This window comes from Oscarella lobularis, chromosome 11, assembly GCF_947507565.1.
Source record: "Oscarella lobularis chromosome 11, ooOscLobu1.1, whole genome shotgun sequence".
Taxonomy (NCBI): Eukaryota; Metazoa; Porifera; class Homoscleromorpha; order Homosclerophorida; family Oscarellidae; genus Oscarella; species Oscarella lobularis.
Genome location: NC_089185.1, coordinates 2,062,938 through 2,089,747, shown reverse-complemented (window position 1 = coordinate 2,089,747; position 26,810 = coordinate 2,062,938). Strand labels below are relative to the sequence as shown.

The 26,810-nt window shown below is 47.5% G+C and overlaps 2 protein-coding genes across 2 annotated transcripts; both read left to right on the top strand.

The window, feature by feature from the left end:
• Window positions 1-8,117: 8,117 nt before the first annotated feature.
• Window positions 8,118-8,972, top strand: LOC136193046 (uncharacterized). Its single transcript, XM_065981836.1, has one exon. The coding sequence runs from the start codon at window positions 8,118-8,120 to the stop codon at window positions 8,970-8,972; it is 855 nt and encodes a 284-aa protein (XP_065837908.1).
• Window positions 8,973-10,618: 1,646 nt separating this feature from the next.
• LOC136193045 (uncharacterized) lies at window positions 10,619-11,694 on the top strand. Its single transcript, XM_065981835.1, has 4 exons — window positions 10,619-11,020; window positions 11,286-11,308; window positions 11,352-11,454; window positions 11,593-11,694. Exons 1-4 carry the CDS (start codon window positions 10,619-10,621, stop codon window positions 11,692-11,694), a joined length of 630 nt encoding a protein of 209 aa, XP_065837907.1.
• Window positions 11,695-26,810: the final 15,116 nt, after the last annotated feature.

The following is a 26,810-nucleotide window of genomic DNA, read 5'->3' as shown; positions in this document are numbered from 1 at the left end:
CAACCCTCCTTCAACGGAACTCATCCACTCTCGCATTTCTTTGTCAAAATCTTCTGCCACTGATTTAATTATGAGACTCTATGCAGATACCGTCAGTCCTAATCGTACCAACTGTTTAATTGCGAACTTCTATGTGCCGGATTACTTCAATAGTGTTCCCACTACGTATTGAAAAGCATTCACGCGGCTGCTTCGCATGGAAAAGACAATTGCAACAGAAGCAATTAGCTTGAATTGTTGTGGACAATCAGACTCACGCTTTGTGCCAGTTACAGCGAAGACAATAGACAGAAGCATGGGTGCATTTCTTCACATGGTTTCAATGATTGTTGCTGGATCTATGGCTGACAATGTTCCATCAGATGACTGTCTCAAGACAGAGTTGATTTGATCTGAACACATTTTGCGGCACTCGTCCGATCTTCTTGGCTACAGCGTTGGCTACGGCCAGCGTTAGCTACGGCCAGAGAGGCTACGTCCAGAGAGCTAATCTAATAAACTGTTACCATTATTTTCTATTTGCATCTGTGAAGAGCCTGGACAATATTACCTCACATGCCGCCGTTGCAACTGCACTTAGATTTGTGTTATTATAATTCCCATACATACGATTAAGCCAGTTAATTTTATTAAATAATTAGATAACTCGCCCGCTTTAATATTAACTTCTGGGGGGGGGGGGGGGGGGGGTCATGCAATGTCCGCAGAAGGGTAAGCTGGTGTGTGTCGTTCACATCGAATTTGAATGAAGGTTCGAGACCGATAGCGAATTTGTACCTAGGTCAAAGATTTCTGCACAATAAGGAAAAGGATTGCAGACGAACCGAAGCCAAAGTGGAATTCACTGCAGGAACATCAGTGCGATTCTGTGCTAAAAGAGCCACATTTTCCAGCGGTGCGGCAAGGCGAGAATAATCTACCGTAGTTTCACAAATTTTCGCCTTGAAATATTTTGTTTTGTAATATTTTGTACAGCTTTATTTTCGTACACTGCTCCTTTTACGACATATATTATACATATTTTTTCCTTTTCGTACAGCTTTATTTTCGTACACTGCACGTTGTACGAAAATTAATGTAAAACGAAAATTTATGAAACTACGGTATGTCATTCGGTGCAGTTGAGGAAGCCTGTGATTTCTTCATGGCACAGATTACTACTATTTAGTACAAACCAACCAGAAATAGGAACTTGGGAGTTAACGCACGCAGAGGCGCAGAAATGTGCTCTTCAGTAAAAACGTGAACGTGTTCACTGGGTGGAAAATACCAGTATTTATTGAGCTTGGAAAAACCTGCGGCGTGTGTGTACTAATGGGCTGAGAGGACTGCTTGACGAATGAATTCGTTTTGGAGTGGGCTGATTTGAGCTTGGGGAAAGCAGAATTCGCCTTTTCAAAGGAGCCGCAGAAGCAGACCCAACGGGAACGAACAGAGATTCGGATGTGCGCATGTGCGTCTGTGGCTTTCCGCAAGCCACGACTTGAGTTCCTCAAGCTGTCTTTCTAAGCGAGAAACGCTCGCTCGTTTTTCCAACACGAATTGCACACTGTGGGAAACAGTCCGTCTGCTTCTTCCACGGGACGCTTTGTAATTCGACTAAGCGTGCTCCGTAAAGGACGAGAAAAGAGGACGTCGACAATTGGTGCTTCGATACGAATCCCCGCATACTCTACAGAAGTCGAGCTTCGCGGCGATGCGGTGAGAGGCGGGCGCAACGTAATCAAATTGGATATCTCTACCACTAAAAGCATACGCGCCATCTTGCTCGCGTGACGTCATCGAGTCGTTGTCCGCGAACTCCTCCTTCGCTTTTCGTCGCTCGGCGCCGAGCGCGTCGCGAGCGAACTTTTCGAAAGGGTCTCCTGGACGTACCGCGCTCCTTTCGCGTCGGGGCCCCTTTCGCAATTCGTCGATTTTCGAGCGATTGGGGCGACTTTTCGATTTGTTCGAAGTTCCGAGAGCTCTTATTCGTCGTTTCGTGGCGTTTTTGATCTTCGAATCGCGCCAAAAACGCCCGCGAAGCCCCGCTTTCGAAGATTCTCGCAATCGATCGAATTCGAAAAGCGCTCGAACGACATTCTCGACGACAGGGTCGCTTTTCCGCGTCTTCCTCAACACCCTTCCACTTTCGATTGCATATCGAGGTCCCTTTTCGGGAAATCGTCTTTTTTCTTCGAAGTTGCCCACTTTCGCGAGTCTTTCCCACGTCCGAAGGCGATTTATCGATGCACCGAAGCTTTTTCTTCGCTCGATGGTGCCCGAAATCGCTTTCGTAGCTCTGTTTTCGTCGTTGACGTCATCTCGATTAGCCCGCGCCATCTTGGATTCTTCGGGGCGCGTGATCAACAAATTTCTGCGGCTCGCCTTCCCCTTTCCGCTTATTTCCGTGCGTTTTTGCACTTCGAAAGTTTCGTGAAATGCAATGTTTGTTAGTTCGACTCCTTTCCGAACATCGCGAGTTCGTTTTCTACAGTTTTTCCTTTTGATCGACGTCGAAGGTCTTCGATCGACGTCAGGACGCATTTTTGGAGGAGACTTTTCGCGATCGTAGTGCTTTCTCTGCTTTTTCCTCGGATGGTGGAACTGTGATCGCCATTAGCCGATAGTCGCAGTCGCTTCAAGGACAAATTCTAATAAGGACTTAACCGTACACTTTAGCGGGGGCGGTTGTTGCTTCCCAAGGCGTAGCGAGAGCGGGTCTTAGGCAGGTTCTTGCAAGTCGAGTACCGTATAACGACATGCAAACCGTTTCGGATAAGTTCCTCTTGATTTAGCCTTGGCATCCTTTGGATGACGTAAATATGTACCCCAGGGTACAGTTCGTATCTACTAATCAATTTGGTTTATCATTTTTCTAGCAGTTTCTCTCCATGCGGATATTTCACTGATACAATAGGCCACTTGCTGCCACGACCGGTCCTATTGATTCCTTTAACTTTAGCGGAAGCGGGTGTTGCTTAGCAAAGCTACACCACAATAAAGATATCGTAGCTATTTCGTGCACAAGCAATGGCTTCGACGCGCAGGACATGCCGGGTCGCTTAAACAGAGTAAATACACCCCCGTAATTACAGACTAGGACACACATGAATGTCGCTTTTCCCTTGTCGAGGCCTGATTAGCGAGAACGGGTTCCACAAATGCCGTTTACCTGCAAGGACAGAAGACGTCATTACTGGAAGTAATTACCGGAAGTAACGTCGAAAATAAGGCCATGCTACGGTCTGTCTCAGACGCCGTGAAGAACCTCAGACTCTCTAGCAAACCCGAGCGAAGCCGGGTAGTTAGCTAGTCTCCACCACTATGAGCATACGCGCCATCTTGGGCGAAGGGTCACGTGACGACTTTGTCCACGATCTCCTCCGCCGTTTCGCGTCGAAACCCGATTTTCGACGAATTTTCGAGCTCTGCGAAAAAATCAAGATAATGTTTGGGCCTTTTTTCGCGTCGGGGCCCCTTTCGAAAATCGTCGTTTTTCGAGCGATTCGGGCGACGTTTCGCTTCGTTCGAAGTTTCGACGGCGAATGTTCGACGCTTCGAAGCGTTTTCGATCGTCGAATCGAGCCGAAAACGCTCGCGAAGCCCTGTTTTCGAAGATTCTCGACATCGATAGATTTCGAAACGCGCGCGGACGACGTTCTCGACGAAAGGGCCGCTCTTTCGCGTCTTACTCGACACCCTTCCACTTTCGATCGTTATCGAGGCCCCTTTTTAGGGATCGGCGTATTTCTCGAAAACGAAGCGTCCCGCTCACTTGGCGATTTTTCGACGTCCACTTCGTCTAATCTTCTGTCGCCTTCTTCGATCGTTTCGTTGCAAAGACCGCTTCGAAGCTTTTCCGCCATCTTGCATTCCGTCGCGCATACGGGTCACAGCCATTGTCGTTTCGTCTCCGTCTCGGCTCTTCTCGGCGTCTTCTCCGTGTTTTTCGCTCCTTTTCGATCTGAAAACAGTCTTCTCGCTTCGTGGCAAGCGAGAATCGCCTATCGGTGCGGTATTCCCCAGCGGTTTTACGTTCTTCGATCTTCTCTGACGCAAAGGTCTCTCGAACGTTCTTTCCCGTCGTTCGAACGTTGCTAACGACGGAATCATCGCGCCGTCGACATTTCTTCGACGAATTCGTCGCGTGGACGTCGTCGCTAATCGTCGCCTTCTTGGCATTCTTTCGTCGGTCTCGCGACGATACTTGTGCGAGCCGTTTCGCTGCCGATTCTTCGTCGGAATCGTCGTCTCGAAAGACCGCCGCGCCTATCGGTACTTACTTATTCCGCTTTCCCCCATCGTTTATTTATTCTCGCGCAGTTTTCTTTTTCTAACGTTCTATTGTCGAACGTTATCGCCTTCGCCGATTTCCAATTTCGTGGAAATCGCCGTCTCGAAGAGCCGATTGCAATCGGTCGACTGTCGCTCCGTAAGTATTTCACATTGCTGTGGTCGAAAGCACTTGAATTGCGCCTTCTTTAGATTTCACAGACACTCGACGTTTTAGTCCGTGCCCTGCGGCCGGACTACAAAAATTCTTATTATCCCAAAAAAGCCAAAAAAATCTAAAACAACAAGAACAACAGATAAACGCAGAGAAACGAAAAAATCTCTTCTCTAGATTTACCCTTTTTTCGCAATGCCCCTCAAGAGAAAGAAGGATTCCGACAAGGACAAGCCCTCTCGCGGTGCAAAAAGAAAGCGAGAAGACAGATCCTCATCGCAAGACAGGAGAGACCACTCCTACGCCGTAGTCTCATCCCATCGTTCTTCAGCAACATCCGTTGAATTATTATCCGAGTCTGCCAGAGATCGCCGCTCCCTAATACCTACCGATTCAGTCGATCGCACGCACGTTTCCCAATCTTTTCTATCCCTTGCTGCACCCACTACTTTCCTTCGTCTTAATGTGTCTTCCTTAAGCACTGCCGGCCTTTTGCCACATATTCCTTCATCCACTAATTTAGCTGCCCCAACAGGACCTTCTTCGTCTAACTCATCTGAGGCTTCCGTTCCTTCTCAGCAAACAAACGACACAGCCAGTAGTACACAGCGTTTACTAGCAGACGATCGCGAACAACGTGCCCAAACAGCCGATGACGCAAACACGCAGGAAATTTCGACAAATCGGTATTCGGCCTCAAGGTTCAATCAAACGCGTTCTATTGATATCAACGAAACACCAGTATCTCTTCTAACCCAAGAGACTGTTTCTCAACAGGATCGAAATGTCTCGCCTTCCACTTCCCATACCTTGCAAACTATCCAACCCCAAACCGATAGCGCGCAAAATCCTACAACCCAACCCGAACCAATACCAAACGAGCATGCAGAAGTACACGACGTACCCGTGCGTCTCCCAAACTATCCCGCTTTCCATTATAACCCACAAAATCTGTACGAGGACGCACGCATAGGTTCAATGTCTGCTACCTGTCGCCACTGCAGTGCAAAAAAGTGGCCAACCGAACCTCCCAGAATCTGTTGTGCAAACGGCAAAGTCGACGTTCCCTTGCTCGGTCCTCCTCCCGAACCGTTACAAGCTCTTCTGACAACTAACACACCACAAGCCAAAGAATTCAGAAAAAAATACGCACATACAATTCCTGCTTCGTTATGACGTCATTTTAAGCGCACACTTTAGTCGAGCCCGGATTCATGCCCACCTTTAAAGTTCAAGGGCAAATTTATCACAATATCGGACCTGACTCCTGCAGCTGAATAGCGACCCCAATTCGTTCAAGTATACTTCATAGACGATCGCGGACAACAAGCCGACGCCAGATTATCTTGGCAAATAGACCGAGAATCGCAGTTAAATAGACACACCACCCTTTGCCTACAAGACATGCTTCACGAGCACAACGAGCAAGTGCGCATTTTCAAAACCGCCCTCGAACAGCGAACACCAGACATGCCCGACTATCGTGTCGTTATACGTGCAGACAGAGTTCCCCGAGGCCAACACCAAAGAAAGTTCAATGCGCCATCTGGCAACGACGTCGCCGCCCTCTTACCCGAAGGTCAAGAAGGATATCGTGACATCGTCCTCCCCAATAGAGATACCGTAAAGTCGCTATTAAAAGCCGCGGCTGAAGTCAATAGTAGCCGCACTTTTTCTGCGGCTACAATTCAAGAGCGGCTTTTATTCGCGGGCGGGTTATACGTTAGGCAATCGCCAGAGCGGACACAGGAATCATTGCATGTTTGGCTGTATTATGTGTTTGCCTATCTAAACAAAAAGCAAAGAGTGACTACCGGTAGACCACTTTAATTCAACTACCGTATTCGTGCTGTTACTGTTAGAGCATGTACGTTAGTCTTCTGCAAAGTCATCTTCATTGTCATCATCGTCAGACTCTGAAGCAGAATCTGAATCTGCTGTTTCTTCCTCGGCGCACTTGTCTTTGTCGTGTCCTGCCAGAACAAGAGCCGATTGCTCAAGCTCATCCTCTTGGCCCGTATCACCGCCGTCGATGCCACTTTCAAGCTCGTGTGTTGCCAAAGGATGGCCAAAAAGCCGCTGTAAATCATCTTGACCGTTTTCTGCTGGGTGTCCCTTTTTGAAGCAGGTGATACTTTCCGCTGTTGCACCCGGCACCTGGCCGCAGCATTCAAAGGATTTCGCAATTATCTCTGAGCTGACGCTGCTCCATGCTTGGACAATCATATTGCAAAGGTGCGTTTTTGTGACGGCACGAATATTTCCGGCCTTGGTATACGACTTGTCGCCGTTCTCCAGCCAGTCGTCGTACTGCTCGCGCATGCTAGATTTGAAAACCTTGTTCCAAGACACATCCGGTGCCTGGATAAGGCCGGTACAACCAGCAGGAACTACAGCTGAATGAAGTTTTAATTTTTTCCTTTCCTCATCGACAGCTGGGCAAATATGGCATCTGTAAGAGTCCCAAATAAGTAGCCTTTGAGAAAAAGCTAATGCACCCATAACGCGTCGAAGCCAATCTATAGTTAGATCGGTATTAAACCAGCCGTTGTCACTAAACGCGACAACAATATCACGCCTCGTCTTCAATTCACGATCTTCGACAGTCTTGCCCTTGCCTTTGAAGACAACGTAAGGCAGTTTCTTTAATCCGTTAGCTGCGGCCGATAGAGCAACAGTCACGTTTTGCTTGTCGTGCCCTGTGCTCATTAACGACACTGACTTAGCCCCGACGAAATCTACTGTTCTAGTACTGACAGCGTCATACCAAACAGCAGTTTCATCCATTGAATAGATGCTGCGTAATTCGCGTTCGGGGTGATCGTGAAAATAGCTTCTCATGTACGAGAGGAAGCTGAGTAACTTCGGCACTAAAGCCAACGGCGTCCTTTGACTTTGATGAGTTTTTATCCTAGTTGCTAAGCGGAATCGCTTCAAAAAGTTTTGGCACCAACCTGAGCTCCCTTCAAACGGCTTCTCGCCGTTGGCTTCTTCGTGCATCTTTTTAGCCTGTTTTTTAATTGACTTTCGAGTGACACGTCGCCTGCATTGACGCATCAACACGATCCACTCAAAGAGACGCTTCTCGAGTTCCTGAAATGGCACGTGCCTCCCGCCTCCACTGCGTCTTGATCGTGTTTCCCCTCGAACAGTTTTGGTTTTTGCCTCTGCTAACAAATCATCGTTTATTTTTCGCCAGCGTCTTACAAGACTTTCATCGAGAGCGTGCTTTCGAGCGACAGCGCGATTGGAGGACTTCTTTGCTTCTGCCACAACAGCCTGCTTGTACGTGAGAGTATACTTCTTTCGTTTCGAGGGAGGTTCGGACATTTGAACAGCGCTGAAGGCAAAGAACCAAAAGTGGAAGATACGCAAGGTCAGATGTTGTTGCGACAGATGGAAAGTCCCGAATAGAAGCCGGGTCTCCAATATAACCCGCGGGCAGTATTTAGGGGCGGCTTTTATGAAAAATTTAAAGCCGAAATTAGCGGCTTCTATTCGAGAGCGGCTTTTATTCACGGGCGGCTTTTAATGGCGACTTTACGGTAGTCGAATTAAACGCATTACCGAAATTCACAGATCTTACGATTCGTTACAGTATCCGCTTCTTTTTCCAAGAGGAGAAGATGGTTACACAATATTGTGCAGAGAGAAGGATCCGAAAACGAATCAAATTACCCAAAAAAAAATGTCTATGCTGCAATTTTACGCATTTCGAATCATGCAGCGCGACGTCGGCGACTTTAACATTCTTCTGCGCGCAGGCGAATTGTCCCACCAATTCATTGTCGACGTTTTTGCAAAAATCGAAACTGACAGACTGGACCTCCTTCGCACTAAGCAAGAACAATGTCGTGCTGCCTTCTACACGGCGCTAAGAGATGCAGTCGAAACTGATGGCGACGCGAGCAACGTTGGTCATTCGGTCGTTTTGCCTTCTTCATTCACCGGAGGACCACGATACATGCACGAAAAGTGCCAAGACGCAATGACGTACGTCAAGCATCACGGAGCTCCCGATTTATTCGTAACCATGACCTGCAATCCAAATTGGCCGGAAATTACGAGCGAACTCCTTCCGGGACAAACACCAAATGATCGACACGATCTCATAGCAAGAGTTTTCCGCTTGAAAGTTGAAAGGTTCATGTACCTCGTGGACACGCAAAACATTTACGGCATCAAACGCTGCCACGTTTACACGATCGAGTGGCAGAAGCGCGGCCTACCTCACGTACACTGTCTCTCGTGGATGGTAGAAAAAATTCGTCCCAATCAAATAGACAGCATCATAAGCGCCGAACTTCCCGACCCGAACGAAGACCCGGCACTTTTCGCAACGATAACCAAGCACATGATCCACGGACCTTGCGGCCAACTCAATCGCAGATCTCCTTGCATGAAAGACGGCCAATGCACAAAACGCTATCCAAGACAGTTTTTTGCGCGAGACCATCACACCTCTCAACGATTATCCGCTGTACCGACGTCGATCTCCAGACGACGGTGGAGTAGAAACGACTATAGGCAGATTTCACGTTGACAACAGGTGGGTAGTTCCGTACAGTCCATTTCTATCGCGCACTTTCGACTGCCACGTGAACGTCGAATACTGCAGGTCCATTTGCGCCCTAAAATACCTCATGGCCTACTTGAACAAGGGCAAAGACAAAGCTGTCGTCGGCTTGGCAAATCAGCACAGAAACGACGAAATCCTGCGGTACCAAATTGCGAGATACATTAGTACAAACGAAGACGTCTGGCGCATGCTGCAGTTTCCCATTCACGACCACTTTCCAGCAGTCGAACAACTTCAAGTCCATCTGGAAAACGGACAGAGAACGCTGTTCACCGTTGAGAACGCCCCGGACCGTGCAGCAGAACCTCCTGCTACGACATTGACGGGTTTCTTCGAGCTCTGCTCTAATGACGATTTCGCCAAAATTTGCTATACATCGACGTTTCGCGATACTACAGATGGGTCAACAAAAAGTGGCAGAGAAGAAAGCAAGGTCACATCGTGCCCGAAACTGACGGCATTAGAAAGTCAACAACTTTAGGACGCATTTACACGGTTCATCCGAAAAATACCGAATGCTATCTTTTGCGACTTCTCCTGCTTCACGTTCGAGGACCGACGTCTTTCGCTGACCTGCGCACAGTAGACGATACCGTTTTCGATACGTACTCCGAAGCGTGCAGAGAACGCGGACTTTTGGCCGACGATCAGCATTGGCACCTCGCACTCACCGAAGCCACGGTCACCGATCGTCCTTATAAAATTCGCGACATGTTTGCCATCATGCTCCACATGTGCGAAATTTCCGATCCTCTTCGTCTATGGGAACAACACAAGGAAGCGATGGCCCAAGATTTCCTCCGAACGCTTCGCAGACGCGCAAACGACGACACACTTCCGTACACCGACGAAATTTTCAATCGAGCCCTACTATGTATCGAAAACAAGCTGCTTTCGTTTCCCGGAGGAAAGCCACTTAGCGATTACCATTTGCCCAGTCCTGATCGCTCTTCTGAACAAGACGACGACACTCTTCCAAGAGAAATTGCCGCTGAATGCTCTTATAACACCGCGGAATTGCAAGAACGACTCACAGCGAACGAAGCGTCTCTCACGCAAGATCAAAGGCACATTTACGAAGAATTACTTGCCTACGTCGCTCGAGGTCCCGACGATAGAATTATTTTTCTCGATGCGCCAGGAGGAACAGGAAAAACCTATTTGCTCAATCTTTTCCTTGACAAAATGCGATCGCAAGGCGACATAGCCCTTGCAGTCGCTTCTTCCGGAATTGCAGCAACACTTTTCACTGGCGGCAAAACAGCTCACTCCGTTTTCAAGCTACCCCTCGACATCAGTCGCTACGAACGTCCCACGTGCACCGTTCAAAAAACACGGCAAGAGCGCGACTTCTTTGCTTGGCCAAAGTTGTCGTTTGGGACGAATGCACCATGGCAAACAAGAAAGCTGTGGAGGCACTAGATCGATCTTTGCGTGACATTCGAAACAACGACGCTCTTATGGGAGGTTTACCTCTGGTACTCGCAGGAGACTTCAGACAGACATTGCCCGTAATACCGAAAGGAACAAAAGCTGACGAAATCGCCGCGTGTTTGAAGTACTCCCGCATCATATGGCCGAAAGTTTGAACACTGCGCTTAACCACAAATATGAGAGTCCACCTCTACGGAGACCGCGAGTCGGGATCTTACGCGCAGTTGCTCTTGCTAATCGGCAATGGAACGATCCCCACGGACCCTGAAGACGGTCTCATCAACGTCCCTTGCGGCACAGTAGTGCAATCTTCCGACGAGCTCATACAAGCCGTTTTTCCTCAACTTCACGAGCAATACAAAAACACAGCCTGGCTTGCCGAACGCGCCATTCTCGCTCCTCGAAATGACGCTGTTAATCAAATAAACGACACTATGCTTCAGCTTATACCAGAAAACGAGAAAGTATATCTGGCCGTCGATACGACAATGGAACCAGACGACGCTGTCAACTATCCTACAGAAGTTCTTAATTCGCGGAATCCCCCCGGTCTTCCTGCGTATACCTTGGCCCTAAAGGTGGGTGCTCCGATTATGCTTCTGCGCAACATCGACGCCCCAACGGAGCGAAATTGACCGTTACCCGACTCTGCCCCAACGTCATAGAGGCGACAATATGCACAGGACAGTACGCAGGCGAGAGTGTATTTATTCCGCGCATCCCCTTAATTCCTTCTGATTCCACTATTCCGTTTAACATTGTATGTTTAACATTGTAAGTTTAACATTGTATGTTTAACATTGTAAGTTTAACATTGTATGTTTAACATGGTATGTTTAAAAGTTTAACATTGTATGTTTAACATTGTAAGTTTAACATTGTTTAACATTGTAAGTTTAACATGGATAGGTTTAACATTGTATGTTTAAGTGGGGATACCTCGTGGAGACTGTTTACTTTCTTACTGAGCATGCTCAATGCGCGCACGCATGCTCATAGTCTCGATCTGAAAGTATGTCAAGAAAGCAGAAAGATCTTCGCCGTGCCATCTCCCTTCTTAGCGGAGCAGTTGACGCCATGGAAACTCACTCTGCATCTCGTGAGTAATGAGTTGATCGCGCTTTCTCTACGTCATTTAGTGATGTAATAGGAATCCAAGATGGCGACGTGTCCGACGAGGATGACGATTTCGCTCGAACGCAAGAGCTGCGGCGTTCAACGACGCAAACAGCGAAAAGCAGAGACAACTTAGTAACGTATCAATGCAACGATGCCCATAAAGTGCTTTTAGATGTCGAAACACATACGCGCGTTTTAGCAGACGGTCCTCTCTTGCTGCTCAGAACGCAAGCTTGTTTCAGTACAAGCCCAGTGCACAAGTAAAGACTCAAGGACGCCGATGGTCGTCGAAGAAACGTCGGACTGCTGTAGACCTGCCGTCAACGTGGAGAAAAATGGTCATATGTTTGGCAAGTTCGTCAACTACAGTTGCGCCAATTGGTGCAGACAAAGTGAAGCTGCAAGAGTCGGGACTCGGCGAAAAATGTCTTCAGTTTCCTTCTGATGCGTCGGCAGAGGTGATGCACGAAATTGTTTTAGAGGCTTTCCCGGGTCTGACTGCAACGGGCTACGAGTTTCTTCGCACTACTAGATCTGGGAAAAAGGATTTAGAGGACGTGGGAAACATCTCTGGTGTGGCGTCGTTAAGAACAGCGTTTGGCCAGGCTAAGTGTTACGTGCGGCCAATTGTCGGAGAATTATCCCTCGTCAAAACGGAAAATATCAGCGAATTGCACTCGGTAAAAGCATGCTTGTGCGTAGAGTACTTGTGGTAACGCATGATTTGTTAAAGATAACTCAGCCGTGTTCAAAGTGCGGCAAAAAGCAAGTTATGGGGAAACTGCGGCAGCACGCAGAGACATGCAAAGTCACGGAAGAGTAAGCAACAGCTGCATCCAATTTAATTTAATTTTTATTATTTTTTACTCCAACAGCGATTCCGATGATATTGAATCTCCACTACAGCCGTAGGATTCTTATAAAAGTTCTCCATTATGTTTTTATTATTTGATGTGTACGCTTTGTAGCATTTCTGATGAAAATTCATGCTTGGATCTCACTCAAATATCGGACGACAATACTGCTGAGAGCGAAGCAGCCAACCCAGCAGTGACGAAATCCACCAATGAAAATGCTCAAAGCGACATCGATGAAGTAAGCCCTGCAACGACGCCCATTACCATAAATCACTGGTGATTTCCGTTTTGAAGTGGCGACACCTTCGCGAAGAGCAAGACAGGGAGTACGAAGCCTCTTTGGCAGAAGACCAAAGAAAGGTGACAAGCGAATACATTTAGTTTCAGAAAAACGTTTTCACACGTAAGTAGGATAGAGAAGCAAGTGAACGTTCTCAATTGCAAAAGGCTAAACCACTGAACACTACAAAGCAGTTTGTTTACGGCTCTTATCGCTCTGCAGAAATGTGCTGAAACGAAAAAGGCATTAGCTTCTCTTTTCGTCAACGTTGACGAGCCAAAGGACGACTACGATGTCGTGATATTGAAAGTGCGCTTGCCTTGTTCAACCGTGAGAAGCAGACGGTTCTTTTATTATTGTGCTTTTCAAGTTAGAGATGAATGTCTCTGTTGAAATCAAGACCTATTTTACTTTTAGGACGTTGTGTTTTGGATTGCGTCAATGCCCAGCATTGAAAATCCGGAAAAGTTTTCAATTCTTAACGCAGGACGGCGTCCAATGAAAGTGATTGATCTTCCGAGCAATCTTGAGGCGAATTAGCGACGTCTTTCCTAACGGAAAAAGTCTCATAAATGTCATTGCCAAAAACACCGACACAGCCGTTGAGGTTTGATGCTAATTTTACCCAAAACTATGCGAACTCTACATTGCTTGGCTGCAGCAACTATCCACTCTATATGCTGTCGCGGAGTTGTCGCAGGCAAATCAAAAGCACGACCTCAGGTATAACCTTTTTTGTTGGAAATGACTGCATAACATGGTATAACTAAAAATGTAAGTAGCTTGAAAGGCATTATCAAATTGCTGAAGGAGAACTTATCATCAGAGTCCGTTACTCTAAGCGTTCGACGAGAGTGCCTCATTGAAGACGTCATGGACTTCTGTCGTCGAAAGAAGTTTTCACCTAACCAGCCAATAAAGGTTTACGCTCATTTACGTCTGACTTTGAAAATGTATTTCATTAATGTATTATGGTATAGGTCGACTTCGTCTTCGAGTAGGCGATTGACACCGGCGGACCTCTCCGCGAATTATGGCGTCTTCTCGCTAAAGAATTTCAAAAAAATTGGTGCGTCGGTGATCTTCTGCGAAAAGTTCCTATACTCAATACAGAGCGAATCATGGTACATTACAATTATTTAGTGGTTGTGAATGACAACGTTCGATCTGTAGAACAATGGCTACTTCATTTTTGGTCGTCTCATCGCAATGAGCTTTATACAAGGAGGATCTGGATTTTCCTTCTTCGCTCCATACGTTTACAGCTATTATTGCATTGGCGACGTTGTCAAAGTTGATTTGCAAACTGATGACATAACCAATTTAGAAGTGAGAGACTTAGCTCAAAAGGTGACATACAAAAAACTTTAAAAAAATATTTTGTGTTTAATTAAAGTATTTTCTTTAGATTGAATTTGCGGAATCTGACGATGATTTGACCGATGCAGTTATGAGCGATCGTCCTATTGAAATTATATCAGACGCCGGATTTCGTCGTCCGCTTATCTCAGCTGATCTTTCGTGGAAACCGGAGCTGTTGCAGTGCCTTCGCGTTCACTATTGCCTGACTTCTATCCAAACCGTTTTGGATCAAATCCGCTCTGGGCTTGATACTCTAGGAGTATTGAGCAACATGCAATCGTACCCTAGTGTCGTGAAACCATTCTTTTGCTACGAGGAAGCCCTAACAATCTCCTACGGTAATACCACGGTTGTTGTTTCTAGATTTTTAGAGACATTCATGTCGCTTATTCGTGAGGGCAAAGTTTCATACACCGATAAATCAGTAGATGAGGACAAATGGAAGAGAGAGAGAAGTACGTACGTACAATTTCTGAAATATCTTCGTTCGTGCGAAGGTACCAAATGTTTCCGTGAACGTGTTGGTACTTATATGAACACGATTTTAGATGGTGAGAGAAGTGCCAATCTTACAGATGTTTTCATCTTCATATCCGGCGCATCATTTTTGCCCCCGGAAGGATTGGATGACACCTTCAAAATTGCTTTTGATCACGGCGCCATTTTCCCAAAAGCGCAGACGTGCAATCTCACGTTGACTATCCCGACAATGTGCGCCTGCGGCGGGGATAAAGCGAAGTTGTACGACAACCTTGATCTTGGCTTCAAAAGCCACGGTTTCTTCGGTCAAGTTTGAAGACAACTAACGTTTAATTTAGAAGTCATTCTGTTGACGTACTTAATTAGTATCAGTGTAAGGCGTTGAGGAAGTGGGATTGTTCTAAGGAATCATGTTTTCGAATTAAGGTTTTGGTTGAAGTTCTGTTAGGCGTTGAGGTAGAAGAATTGTTCTTATTAAAAGACGAATTGCCTGAACTGCATACGGGTTCTTCAAAAATGGAAGTCAATGGGTTTCGGCAGTGTTTGTTCTCTCTTCGCGACGGCATTGAACGCATGGTTGAGACGGAAACGTGTGACGTCGATCTTATACGCTCATTCCGCTTTCGTCTGGACCAGCTGATGACGCGTGCAGTTGCTGCTGTACACGTTCTGGCACCGGGTGCTCATAACCACTTTACAGAATGCCTTCAAGGCGCATTGCATGCTCTAGAATGCGTTGTGGACGACGAGAGTCACAGCGACGGACTTACGGCAACCGTACGTCAAACTGGGGAGAGAAGGAGGCCATCTTTTGAAATAGCACAAGAGCAGTTAGAATATTTTGTCCAGTTGGGATTCTCAGCGAAATCAATAGCCGGGATGCTAGGCGTATCAAAGCGAACAGGGCAGCGACGTCTGCACGATGCTCAAATTGGAATTTCCGAGACGTACAGCAATATGACAGATGGCGAGCTTGACGACATTATTAGAGAAATTAAAATGGATTTTCCTAATGTTGGATACCGGATTATGTACGGGCTCTTAAAAGCAAGAGGAGCAAAAGTGCAATTTCATCGAATACGACAAGCAATGCAGAGGTGCGATCCTGCAGGGGTAGCATTGCGATGGATATCGTCAGTTCACATCCGTCGAGCGTATTCCGTGTATGGCCCTCAGGCACTCTGGCACGTTGATGGAAATCATAAACTTATAAGGCAAGTGCCTATTATGTGTTACAAGAGACAACTTTTCATTCCAGTTTGACCTTGGATACGGGAAACCAGTGCAGGCTTTTACCGTGAAGGACTCTGTAAAACTAATGAAGGCTGCTTGCATAAACCACGTAGGCAACGAAATAGCATGTTTCCTGAAAACTTACTTCCTTTTAGGTTATTTTATCAAGAAAAGCTGAAATAGACCAAATGGCTGAAGGAATGAAAGCCTTCAAGCTGTTCCCTTTTCTTCAAAGTCATCCCGGAATTGCTTTCACCCTGCTTCACTCATCAGCAAAGGTCCCTCTCACCGCAGATTCCCTGTTGGATATTTTTACGATTGCTTACGACTTCGTCGGATCAAATCTGCGTGATCGACAGGAGAAGATGTGGCTGAATTGGTCAGATTTCATCAAAAAAGTTGAAAGTGGAGGTATATGGTTAGCACAAAGTTTACAAAGTTATGTCAACTCTGCACGTAGATGTGAAAATCAATGACGAACCGATCACTCTGCCAATGGTTCTTTCCTTCGTGACAGGCGACAGAGAGATACCTCTGGGAGGATTCCACATTCGTCCGAGCTTACACCTCAGCACTACAGGACATGGATTCATGACCGTTTCTACTTGCTCGTTGGGAATTTGTTTTAATAGTTGTCACGTCGACGACTACGAATGGCCTTTGCCATCGGAAACGCGCAGGGTTTTCAATGCGTGTAAACTTCGCATGTTGTTCCTGACTGATGTTACTAGTCTGATTATTGACTGATCTTACTGGTCTGATAATTGTTTTAAGGGCTAGCGCAGCATTCTATTTGCAAGTTATTTTTGCGCTAACCCTAACCCTAATTTAAAAAGCAATAAAACCCGTTTGGTCAATTCGTTTCAACTTCGCGAACTTTAAGCCTTTCTTGTATACGGGACACGTATAGCCATTTCATCATCTCCGAACTATCCGTTTCGGAGACGCTTAACAACACTTTGACGGATTCGCTGGGAGATTACGTGTTGTCTACTTCATCCGCTATTCACGAAGGCGAGAGAGCCATTCGTTCCCGTCACCCAACCGCTTTATCGTCTGCTATTACGAAACTGAAGTCAGGTTATGACGTGCTAGGTAGGAGAAGTGAAGAACTCTGGGATTCTTCATCTTGTAAGAGAGTAACGCTCTTTCAGAAACATTACAAACTCGGTGTACGGACGAGGAACTCCAGGAACTTATTCGTCTATTGCAACGTGACGTGGAATACTGTTTGGACAATTGTCAAGACATTGTCGAAATGATTATGGACGATGAGCCCATAGATAGGTCTTCTGCAGCAGGTCTATTTTCTCATTCAGTCACACACGTTCAAACGGAAGGCCGCCCATATTTGCACGTCGGTGGCTCAGATGCAATTACGGAATTGCACGATATGATGGGGACGTGGACTAGAGTTGCCGGATCATTGGGTGTGTCTGCAAGAACTCTCCTACGACGCAGAGAAGAGCACGCATCCCCTATCGACGCTGCAATCTATTCGGCCATACATGACGAGGCATTGGATGACGCTGTGAGCGACATTCTAAGCGCTGCTCCTGCTTCGGGAGAAGTTTATGTGAGAGGAGCGTTGATCAGTCGTGGCATTCGTGTACAACGCTCTCGACTTCGTCAATCAATCAGAAAAGTAGATCCAATGAATAGAGCTATTCGGCGAGCAGTTCCTATAAGTCGTCGTCGGTACAATGTGTGAGGCCCCAATGCGTTGTGGCAGAAAGCGTATGCGATTTACCAACGCTGTTCAACAGTACGGCATACCATCACGTGTCCGATGCGACAGAGGGGGAGAGAATATTGATGTCGCTCGATACATGTTGTCTCATCCACTGCGTGGAACAAATAGACACTCTGTTATAGTGGGATCGAGTGTTCATAATCAGCGAATTGAACGGCTGTGGTTAAAAGTGAAACGAATTGTCATTTCGTCATTTTCAAATATCTTTAAGCTTTTTGAAGAGGAAATACTTAATCATCTCGACGAAAATGACCTGTACTGCCTACACCATGTATTCCTCCCGCGTATCAACCGCGCTTTGCGTTCATTCATTGAGCAATGGAACAACCACGCAATAAGAGGCGAGGGAGGCAGGTATGCACCAAGGGGGAGCTCTTTTCTCTCGTGGGCTTGATGCATCACGCGAGTCTGGTCGTGCTTTGACTGTTTGACCTAGCTCATACGGCGCGGCAGCTCGATCGTTTTGTGCGACTAAACCAGGCCGCGCGAGCGGATACTGCGTTGTGGTTGGCGTTTGCGGCGTCGTGGAACGGCGTCGCGCTTCCGTCGGTGGTCGATTCATGGGCTCCTTTGTTGCGCTTGAAATCGGGCGCGTCTGGACGTTGGGGCTGCGGCGCCGTTTCCGTCTCCTCTTCACCATAGCAGAGTTTTGCGTCGCCTTGGTCGTTGCCTTTGCGGGATCAACCAATCGCGCCCAAGGAGCTCTATCTGGTGCTAGTGGCGGCCGTTGTCTGGGGCCCCACGTTTCGAGGCGATTTAGGACTGTTCCAGTGCGACAACACCACGGTAGTTGCGGCGATCAACTCTGGATCTAGTAGGCACGGGCGGCTGCTGCCTCTGCTGCGCGCTTTGCAGTTTGTCGCAGCCCCCTTAATATTTGCTTTAGGTCGCAACACAGCGGGGGCAGATAATGTTTTCGCGGACGCGCTGTCGCGCGGAGCCGACTGTACTTGACTGCCGTTTTTGCAGGTGGCGACAGACATGCGGGTCGTGCCGGATGGGGTGGCCGACGCGCTCGACGCACTCCTTGGGGTGCGACAAGGGCTGGACATCCCGGCAGAGGATCGTCGCGTCTACACGCTAAAAGGCCTGGCTCTAGCATCGCCGAGAGCTTACTCGTCCGGCCAGTGTCGTTCTGTGAGACTCCTAATAGATGTCCTGTACCCGCTTCGCTCGACACGTTCTGCCTCTGCGTCGGCGCTGGCGGAGGACGGTTTCGCGGCTTCGACCGTGCGTCAGTATCTCCGTAGTGCGCAGCCTCCACATCACGGCAGGGGCAGATCCATTCCAACCGCGGCCGCCGCTCTTGGACCGCGTGCTGCGTGGCATTCAGCGCGTGCAAGCAAACGCAATGCGGCGTCAGGCAGTCTCTGGCTTGCCGCTGACGATTCTTCTGCTAGCGCGTCTGCGGCGCGTTTGGATTGGGAACGCCTGATAATCAGGCACAGGCTCGGCTTCTGTAGACAGCAGTGTTTAGATTTTTCTGGATGCCTCTGGGTCGGGAGTTCACGGTGCCGTCCCTTCGAGAGTTTTCGCCGTCACGGCTTCTTGTCGTGCAGGACTTGGTCGTCGACCGTTTCCCCGACCTGTCATGGGTAAGGTTGCGAATCAAGATGTCAAAAACCGAACAGTTAGGTGAGGGGCTTTTGTCTTTCTGTGTCGCGCTCCGCCGGGAGGTGTGTGACCAGTTTCCGCGCTCCTAGCCTACGTGGCGGCAACAGGCCCCAACTGGGTCCCCTGTTTCTGTAGCCGAATGGCAGCACGCTGACGCGGGGGCAGCTGGTGGACGGTTTGCGGCCTGCGCTGGACAAAGCATGGGTGGAGTCGGAGTGGTTTGGGGGACACATCCTGCGGGTCGGAGCGGCGACGAAGGCGGCGAGGCTCGGGGCGTCGACGGTGGTTATTTAGGCGTTGTCCGCTTGCGCAGAAACTGCTTGATGCGCTACGTGCGGATCCCAGAAGAGACCGTGGCGGGCGCGAGGGCGCTGGTAGGAGGCCTTCAGGGCGGACGCTAGGGCGGAACTATGAGGATGTCGAACGGTGAAGAAGAGTGTCTTACGCATTGGCGTAACGCGGCGGCGAGGATGCGAGCCAGGCCCGGGTAAATATAGTTTATTGAACAACGGTGGTGCTCGTGGGCCCACCGCCAGGCGCCGGCTCGCGTAGCCGGAGCTCGGCCCACGGGATTCGTGGATGGTCTACGGCCGGCTCATTCGCACGGTCTAGGTTGGATACAGCATGCACGCTTTTTCAAAACGATAACGAAACCTATAAAAGAGTATCCTGAAATGAATTTGCAGTTTAACGAGAAAGCCAACTGGAAAGCGGTTGAACGCATTTGTGCGAGAGAAGGAGAGAACATAGTCAAATTTACAGATTGGCTAACGTCAACAGTTAATCCTTCTTTCGACGATGCAGGTATGGTCAAAGGCCCAAGGTGCATCCGAGTGATCATCCATGCCATCAGAGTTGGCGCGATGTGGATAATCACAAAACGGATTGAGAAAGGTTCATTGCCACTGTTAAAAACAGACAGCGCAAAGCTTGCTTGAAAGATCTGCGCGATAGCACAAAATATGCCGCTTTCCCTTTCCAAAAGCTTTGCAGAAGGAGACAAAGTTCAAAGTATGTAAGTATAACCATAGATAGAAGAGAAAGGGATAGGCATCTCCCGTAGTCACGTGATACCTTTATGTAGAGTTCGCATGAACATGGTATGACTGTAAGCGTGTCCCAGTCCCTCCCACTCACGTTCCGTATGCGAATACGCTTCGTTCGAATAGACCTTATTCCTGACTCCTCCTTCGCACATTTTGCATCACGTGACGGTGATCGTCTCTAAGCAAATACGCCCGTTCGTGTCGTTTATCGCCGTTTTCTGCCTTCGGCCTTTACACATGTCGGAAGTTAGGCATTCGGGACGCCAATGCTGCGTTCCCGGTTGCCAAAATCGGAAGGGCTTGTGTCCACAAACAATGGAAGGCGTTTTTTTGTGCGATTGTCCGCGTTTGGCTACGTCTCAGCGCTGCCCAAACACTGCCAACCACAACCTCCCCACTCTGCACACTAAACAGTTTGGAGAGCGACGTTCGACAAGCTGTTCTAAAGCTGATGGATCGCGCTGACAAACCCGGATCGAAATCCTCAAACTGGGTCCCAAATCGCGATGATTGCATATGCAACGTTCACTTTGTTGATCACATTAGTCCAGCTCGCACTGATAAGATGCGATTTCCTGTAAAAGAATCATTTCTTACCTCCATCTCTGTAAACAGAGGTTCTGGCAGTAACTATTACTCTAAGCCTCGAAAATCGTTTGATATCCCAAGAGTTGAGCGAATGTATAAAAGGAGAAAACGTGAAGCAGCTACTGCTACCTCTTTAGCAGACGTTGAAACGGGCTTAGGACACGTAGACACCGAATCGAACTCAACTTTCGAGCCTGAACAAAGTGACAACGAAACGTCTTTGAGTGAGAGAAGCGTCAAGACCTCTACGAGTGAGATCAGCGTCCAAACCTGTGATCCAGGCGAAATCATATCGGAAAGTGACGACGACAGAACTTCGATTCGTTCAGATGAAATGACTCCACGATGGTGGCGACGTCGAAATTCACTCTTACTTGAAATCGAAAAACTTCATGAAGAGAAGCATCGGCTAGAGGAACTGCTGCATTCGTCTGAAGAGAAAAGGTCCCCTGTGACTGACGCTGTCATGAAAAATATTAAATTTCACACGGGGATGGCATCTGTTGAAATTTTCAACGCCCTTTACAACTGGATTGAGCCCTTTGCTAACAAGTTGGAGTTGTCTGGTTTGAGTATGAGCTGCAAAGACAAAGTCGTCGTCACTTTGATAAGACTTCGGCTTGGACTATTTCAGACTTAGCCTGTCGCTGGGGAGTAAGCCAGGGCCAAATATCAAAGATTCTGGGAAAATGGGTTCCCTTTCTAGCACGTCAGCTTGAGCAGTTGATAATGTGGCCTACTTCATTGAAGGGTCCAACGGGAGGCCTATACGATCATTTTCCCAACACAGTTGCTATTATTGATTGTTTCGAAATTTTCATAGAGCGTCCGAAAAATTTGACAATCCAGAAAGCAATGTGGTCAGAATATAAACACCACCAAACCGTAAAATATCTGATTGCTGTGGATCCCAATACCGGTTGCATCGTTTTCATCTCAAAAGGCTTTTCTGGAAGCTGCAGTGACCACTTTGTAGTCGAGCACAGCGGAATTCTCAACAGCGTACGAGATGGTCAGCGAATCATGGCTGATCGTGGCTTTACCATACGTGACCTTCTAGCGCGAAAAAGAGCGTTTTTGGAGATACCGTCTGTTCTGAAAGGTAAAAGTCAGCAGAGTTCAGCAGAGTCTTTGCAAAGTCGTGCCTTAGCTGCTTGTCGGATTCATGTGGAACGGTAAAAGATCATTTTTTGTCTTCGCCATATAGATTGTGCATTTTATAGAGCCATTGGTCGAGTGAAAGAATTCCATCTTCTTACGTCAGTGCAACCAATGGCGTCTGCTCCTGATATGCTAATTTTAAGTCTAGAGAGTATCTCAGGGGCAAGACAACTAGTAAAGAAATCATGCAGTGTGCCAAGAATTGTCTCAAAAAGTGTCTTATCAGGAAATATTTTCTCTAGGTGATAGCCCTTTCGTGTGTAGACAAAGAAGTCACACCAGCTACGCTGTGTCACCATAAGCTGACCCTGTATTTGATAAAAGTAATCGTGACTCCGTTTTAGACTCACTCGGTCGTCGACTTCTCTCAAACAGAAGGTCGCCACTTCTCGCGCAGTGTCTGCTGGCGTAGCTTCTCTGGTTGAGCACGGACATTTAATCTCAAGCAAGCCGTCCTAAAGAAAATTTATTCTGTGGTATATGAATAGACAGCAAATCGTATTTATTACGCTAGATATTATTCCATCCGGACTTGCTCCCAAAAAATTGTGCGTCTGATGTACGAAAAGACCGCACTCTTCGACAATGTTGCCAGTGACGCTTTCATAAACAAGACGAGCAACGCCTTCAGTATCTCGTCCATAATCCAGAGAAGTACTGTGGACATTTCCGTAATTGCCTAAGATTCCCTTTACCATACTTGCGGGATACCCTCCTCGACGATTAGGCCTGTTACAAATACATCCAAACTTTGAAGACGTCACTCGCCATTGACGTGCCTGAAGCCATGTGGTACTACGACTTTGACCGCGCGTAGAAAGCTCCATCACCTTTCGTTCTACTTCATTCAGTTGCAATGACGTGGCAACATCTTCTGCTGTGAGGCTATCATATCCTTGGTTCTCCGCTAAACTTCTCAATATATCGATAGGGTCCTGCAGTGATATTGTCGAGTTGGTCGACTCGTCGTTCTGGAAGTGACGAAAATATTCGACGGCTGAAGAGTCTTCTCCTCCGGGTAAGCTGTTTACAGCTTGAAGGAGACTCCGTGGATCCGCAAGAGGGCCAGTGTACTTTGAGTAGCCTTTTCCCTTAGAAGGCCAAACCATTTTCTCGGTTGTCATGCCTTTCGCTTGACCCGATGGCCTTTTCCACAAGCACGGTAACGACGTGCACGCAGCTGCGCCGACCTCAATCACGGAGAGGAGCAGTGCAGTAACATGCACGCAACTTCTTGAAAGACCTGTAGGACAAGTGCAGAGACCCTTGTCAATAGTCCACTCTTCAAGGTCGACGTTATGTGTCAAGCCCACAAACAGTGAGTAGAAGGGTGGCTTAGTTCTCATCGTAGGGCGACACCTGCACTTAACAATAAACTCCTCGCGCGCTGACGCTTTCTGTGTCCAAACGCTCATATCGTACACTTGACCACATTGACACAATCGGACACCAGTTGAGTAATTCTTCTTAAAAGCGAACTAAGGCGGAGAGGCAGTTACTATACATACTGAATTAAAAGTTTCGTACCAAAGAATCAAGATACTTTCTCACGACAGGAAGTGAAATTTCTGGAAACCCCGTACTCCCCCATCCAGACTTAGGCAGAGCTTCGAACGAACAATTCGTGTCCGAAATAGGAAACTTAGGCGTAGACTCTCGAATTTCGTTGTCGATGACGGTTTGGCGGTGTATTTCGATGACCCGACGAAACAAATCGTCTTTCAAGCCAGACGAAGTAACTCCGCGATCACGCAGGAACGATTTTAGCTGCTCTACCTTCCAATCGAGCGAAGGTATAGACGCTAAACTCATCGCCGTTCAAACAAACAGAGCGTTTGCTGTACACTTGATCACCGTCGTGACGTAGAAGAGATCACATGACCTCACGTGAGGAATAAGGTCTATTGCTACGAGAAGACGCACCTTCATTTTCATCAGCCCGCGTGAGTCTATTTCCTTATCGGCGTTAGAAGTTGTGGGAGTTTCAAATCGGTGCTGTGTTATTTCCATGGCCACGCTGAGGCTAGTATCGTTTCGTACTCTCTGCACTCTCGCGAAGTTATCTTTCCTCCTGCTTTTTCGCTTATACGACGCACAGAGCCAACTTGAACAGCTCAATACTGCCAAAAAAAGCCAAGACCACAAGAGACGGCTCGCAGCAGTAAGATTTCTATGTTGCGCAGCGCGTCTGATCGTACCGACTGCTCGGAGTAGTCTTCGGAAAGGACAGCGATTTGCAGCATAGCATGTACCTTAGTCTTTAGCGTAACGCTTGCGCTACTTGCCGAATCTAAAGACGGTGTAGCAACTGCTCTACTGCGTCGCGAGCGCGCGCCGTTTACCGCGCGTTCCCATTTATTTCATTGTAAAACAGTAGCAAGTTTTTATGCGTAAAGCCCGACACCGACTTCTTTCCCTTTGTGAAGCAGTCGGCCATTGAACGCTGCATTTCGGAGGCAAAAACTGCGAAAACGCCGCTATCGAACGCTTCTAAAATTCTGCGCGCGTGGTTGTTTCCTACTTTTTCTTCAAGGTTCTTCACAAAATTTTGCGGCGACAACATCGTTGACACCCTTGCGGACGGCATCTATTTTCTTGTCCCACGCCTAGCGCCTAAAAGTATCATGTGACTACGGGAGTTGCCTATTCCATTTCTCTTCTATCTATGGTATATAACCTAATAGAACTATCGGTCGATACAAAACGAAACGACCCACGAATCAACAATCGCAATCCTTTAGAACTTCAGGGTTGGAGAGCTAACGTTGATATGCAACTTTGCGTAAGTACTTATGGACTTGCCAAGTACGTCGTCAAGTACGAAACAGAGAGTGAGCTACAATCAAAAACTCTTGGAAAAACATTCCAAATGATTGTGGACGGTCTTGACAAGCGCGATCCTTCTCGGAAAACCGTCTCAAAGTTGCTAATGTAATCAATTGGTGAACGGGATTACTCAGCGCAGGAAACGTGTCATCTCATTATGGGTGACAAACTGGTTACTGCTTCCCGCGAATTTAAGATGTTGCACTTGCAAAATAAGCAAGAACTCAACCTTCATGCGTGTTCGTCAAATTCAAGTGGGACCGTTCTAACGGCTGTCGAAGAATACATGAAGCGAAGCGCAGCGACACAAAATCTTTGCCTAATGGATTACGTTTCGGATTACAGTTAAAATTCAAAGGAACAGCTGAAGAAAAGGGGAAAATAGGTAGTCGTTCGCGTTGTCCCACGAATCCCTCGCAATTCGAAGAATGCCGAAAAATACGAATGAAACTGCTACTACCAGCTGATGAAGTACGAGCCATTTCGTCAGCTAGGCCATTTGACAACGGCAGCAACGGAGAGGTTCTGTCTGCAACCGATTCTTATCAGCAATTTCTGCTTACTGTCGCTAAAAGTTTTCTCAACAAAATTGAAATATCGAACGACATCGACGCAATACTTACAATGCCTTTTGATGAAGCGTCGGAGGAAAGTGACGACGAGGGCACAAAAGAGCAAGAACAAAGACGTTGATCAGGATAATTGGATGAAATTTGTTTTCTCCATCTTCTGCCATCAACAAAGATCTAAGCATGGAAGAGTTGAACGCTAATGGAAAAGACTATGCGGACTACAATTGGTCTGCAAGTTCTTCTCTGTTCCTGCCACTTCAATTTCGTCTCTGACAGCCGAAGAGAAGAGTCACTGGCTGAAAATACGCCGGCTTCTGAAAAGGGCCTGCCGCCGCAAGAGCCGGCGCCGGGGAGCGACGACTTTCAATTAAAGGATTAAAGGTGACCAAAAGTTAGCGTACGACATCGTTCGTACTCACCACAGCTTTTCTCATCGAAAAGCAGACGATTCATGCAGACCACTGAGAATGACATTTTGCGGTACAGCAGGAACCAGAAAGTCATTCCTTATTAAGTGTTTTATTGGGTCTCAATGTTTGCTTTCTGCTCCGACTGGAGTAGCAGCTTTTAACATTTGGGGGCAAACTCTTCACTCTCTTTTGCGATTGCCATTGCAAAAGAGCAACTTTGCCGATCTTAGCCGACCGTCTCTGCAGCAATTGCAAGAGAAATTCAATGGGGTTCGCCATCTCATCATTGACGAAATGTCAATAGTTGGACGGCAACAACTTTCACTTATTCACCGACGGCTATGTCAGACGTTTCCCACCCAAGCTCACATGTCGTTCGGTGGAGTCTCCGTAATACTATTTGGGGGCATGGGTCAATTGCCGCCGATTGGCGAATCGCCTCTTTACACCAACACAGCTTGTAGAGGGGTCGATACCAATCGAGGCCGACAGTTGTACTTAACATTTGAAGTCGTCATACAACTTCGACAGATCATGCGCCAGTCCGGAAACAGCGCTTCGCAAGTAAAGTTTCGCGAAAGGTTGCTTCGACTTCGTAAAGGACAGCCGTCTTACGAAGACTGGCATGATTTGTACATGTCTCGCAGTTACGCAAAGGGCCCGCAAACGAACAGCGTCGCAAAGCACTCTGCTGACGCTCTTCGGCTTTTTCACGCAATGAAGATGTGACAGATTTTAATCTAAATTGTCTAAAGCATTCCCCAAATTGTGCGGCGGTTATAAATGCAGATCATAATTGCCACGAAGCTTCAACGGCAAGCGAAGAAATTGCTGGCGGACTACATTTGCGCCATCGTCTTTGCGAAGGCGCGCGTGTAATGCTGACCTCAAATCTCAAATCTCTGAACCGAAAAAGGTTTGGTCAACGGCGTAATGGGAACGGTTGCCGCCATTTTCTAGAAGACTGGCTGCAAGCCGCCTTCACTGCCTGATGCCATAGTTATTCGAATGGACAAATACGTCGGCCCAACTTGGAGTGGAGAGCGACGCGTTCCTATTAGTCCCAT

Coding starts and splice junctions, on each gene's coding strand:
- LOC136193045 (XM_065981835.1), top strand. CDS start 10,619: ATGAGAGTCCACCTCTACGGAGACCGCGAGTCGGGATCTTACGCGCAG. Junction 11,309..11,351: donor AACATTGTATGTTTAACATT/GTAAGTTTAACA, acceptor TAACATGGATAG/GTTTAACATTGTATGTTTAA. Junction 11,455..11,592: donor CTCATAGTCTCGATCTGAAA/GTATGTCAAGAA, acceptor GTGATGTAATAG/GAATCCAAGATGGCGACGTG.
- LOC136193046 (XM_065981836.1), top strand. CDS start 8,118: ATGTCTATGCTGCAATTTTACGCATTTCGAATCATGCAGCGCGACGTC.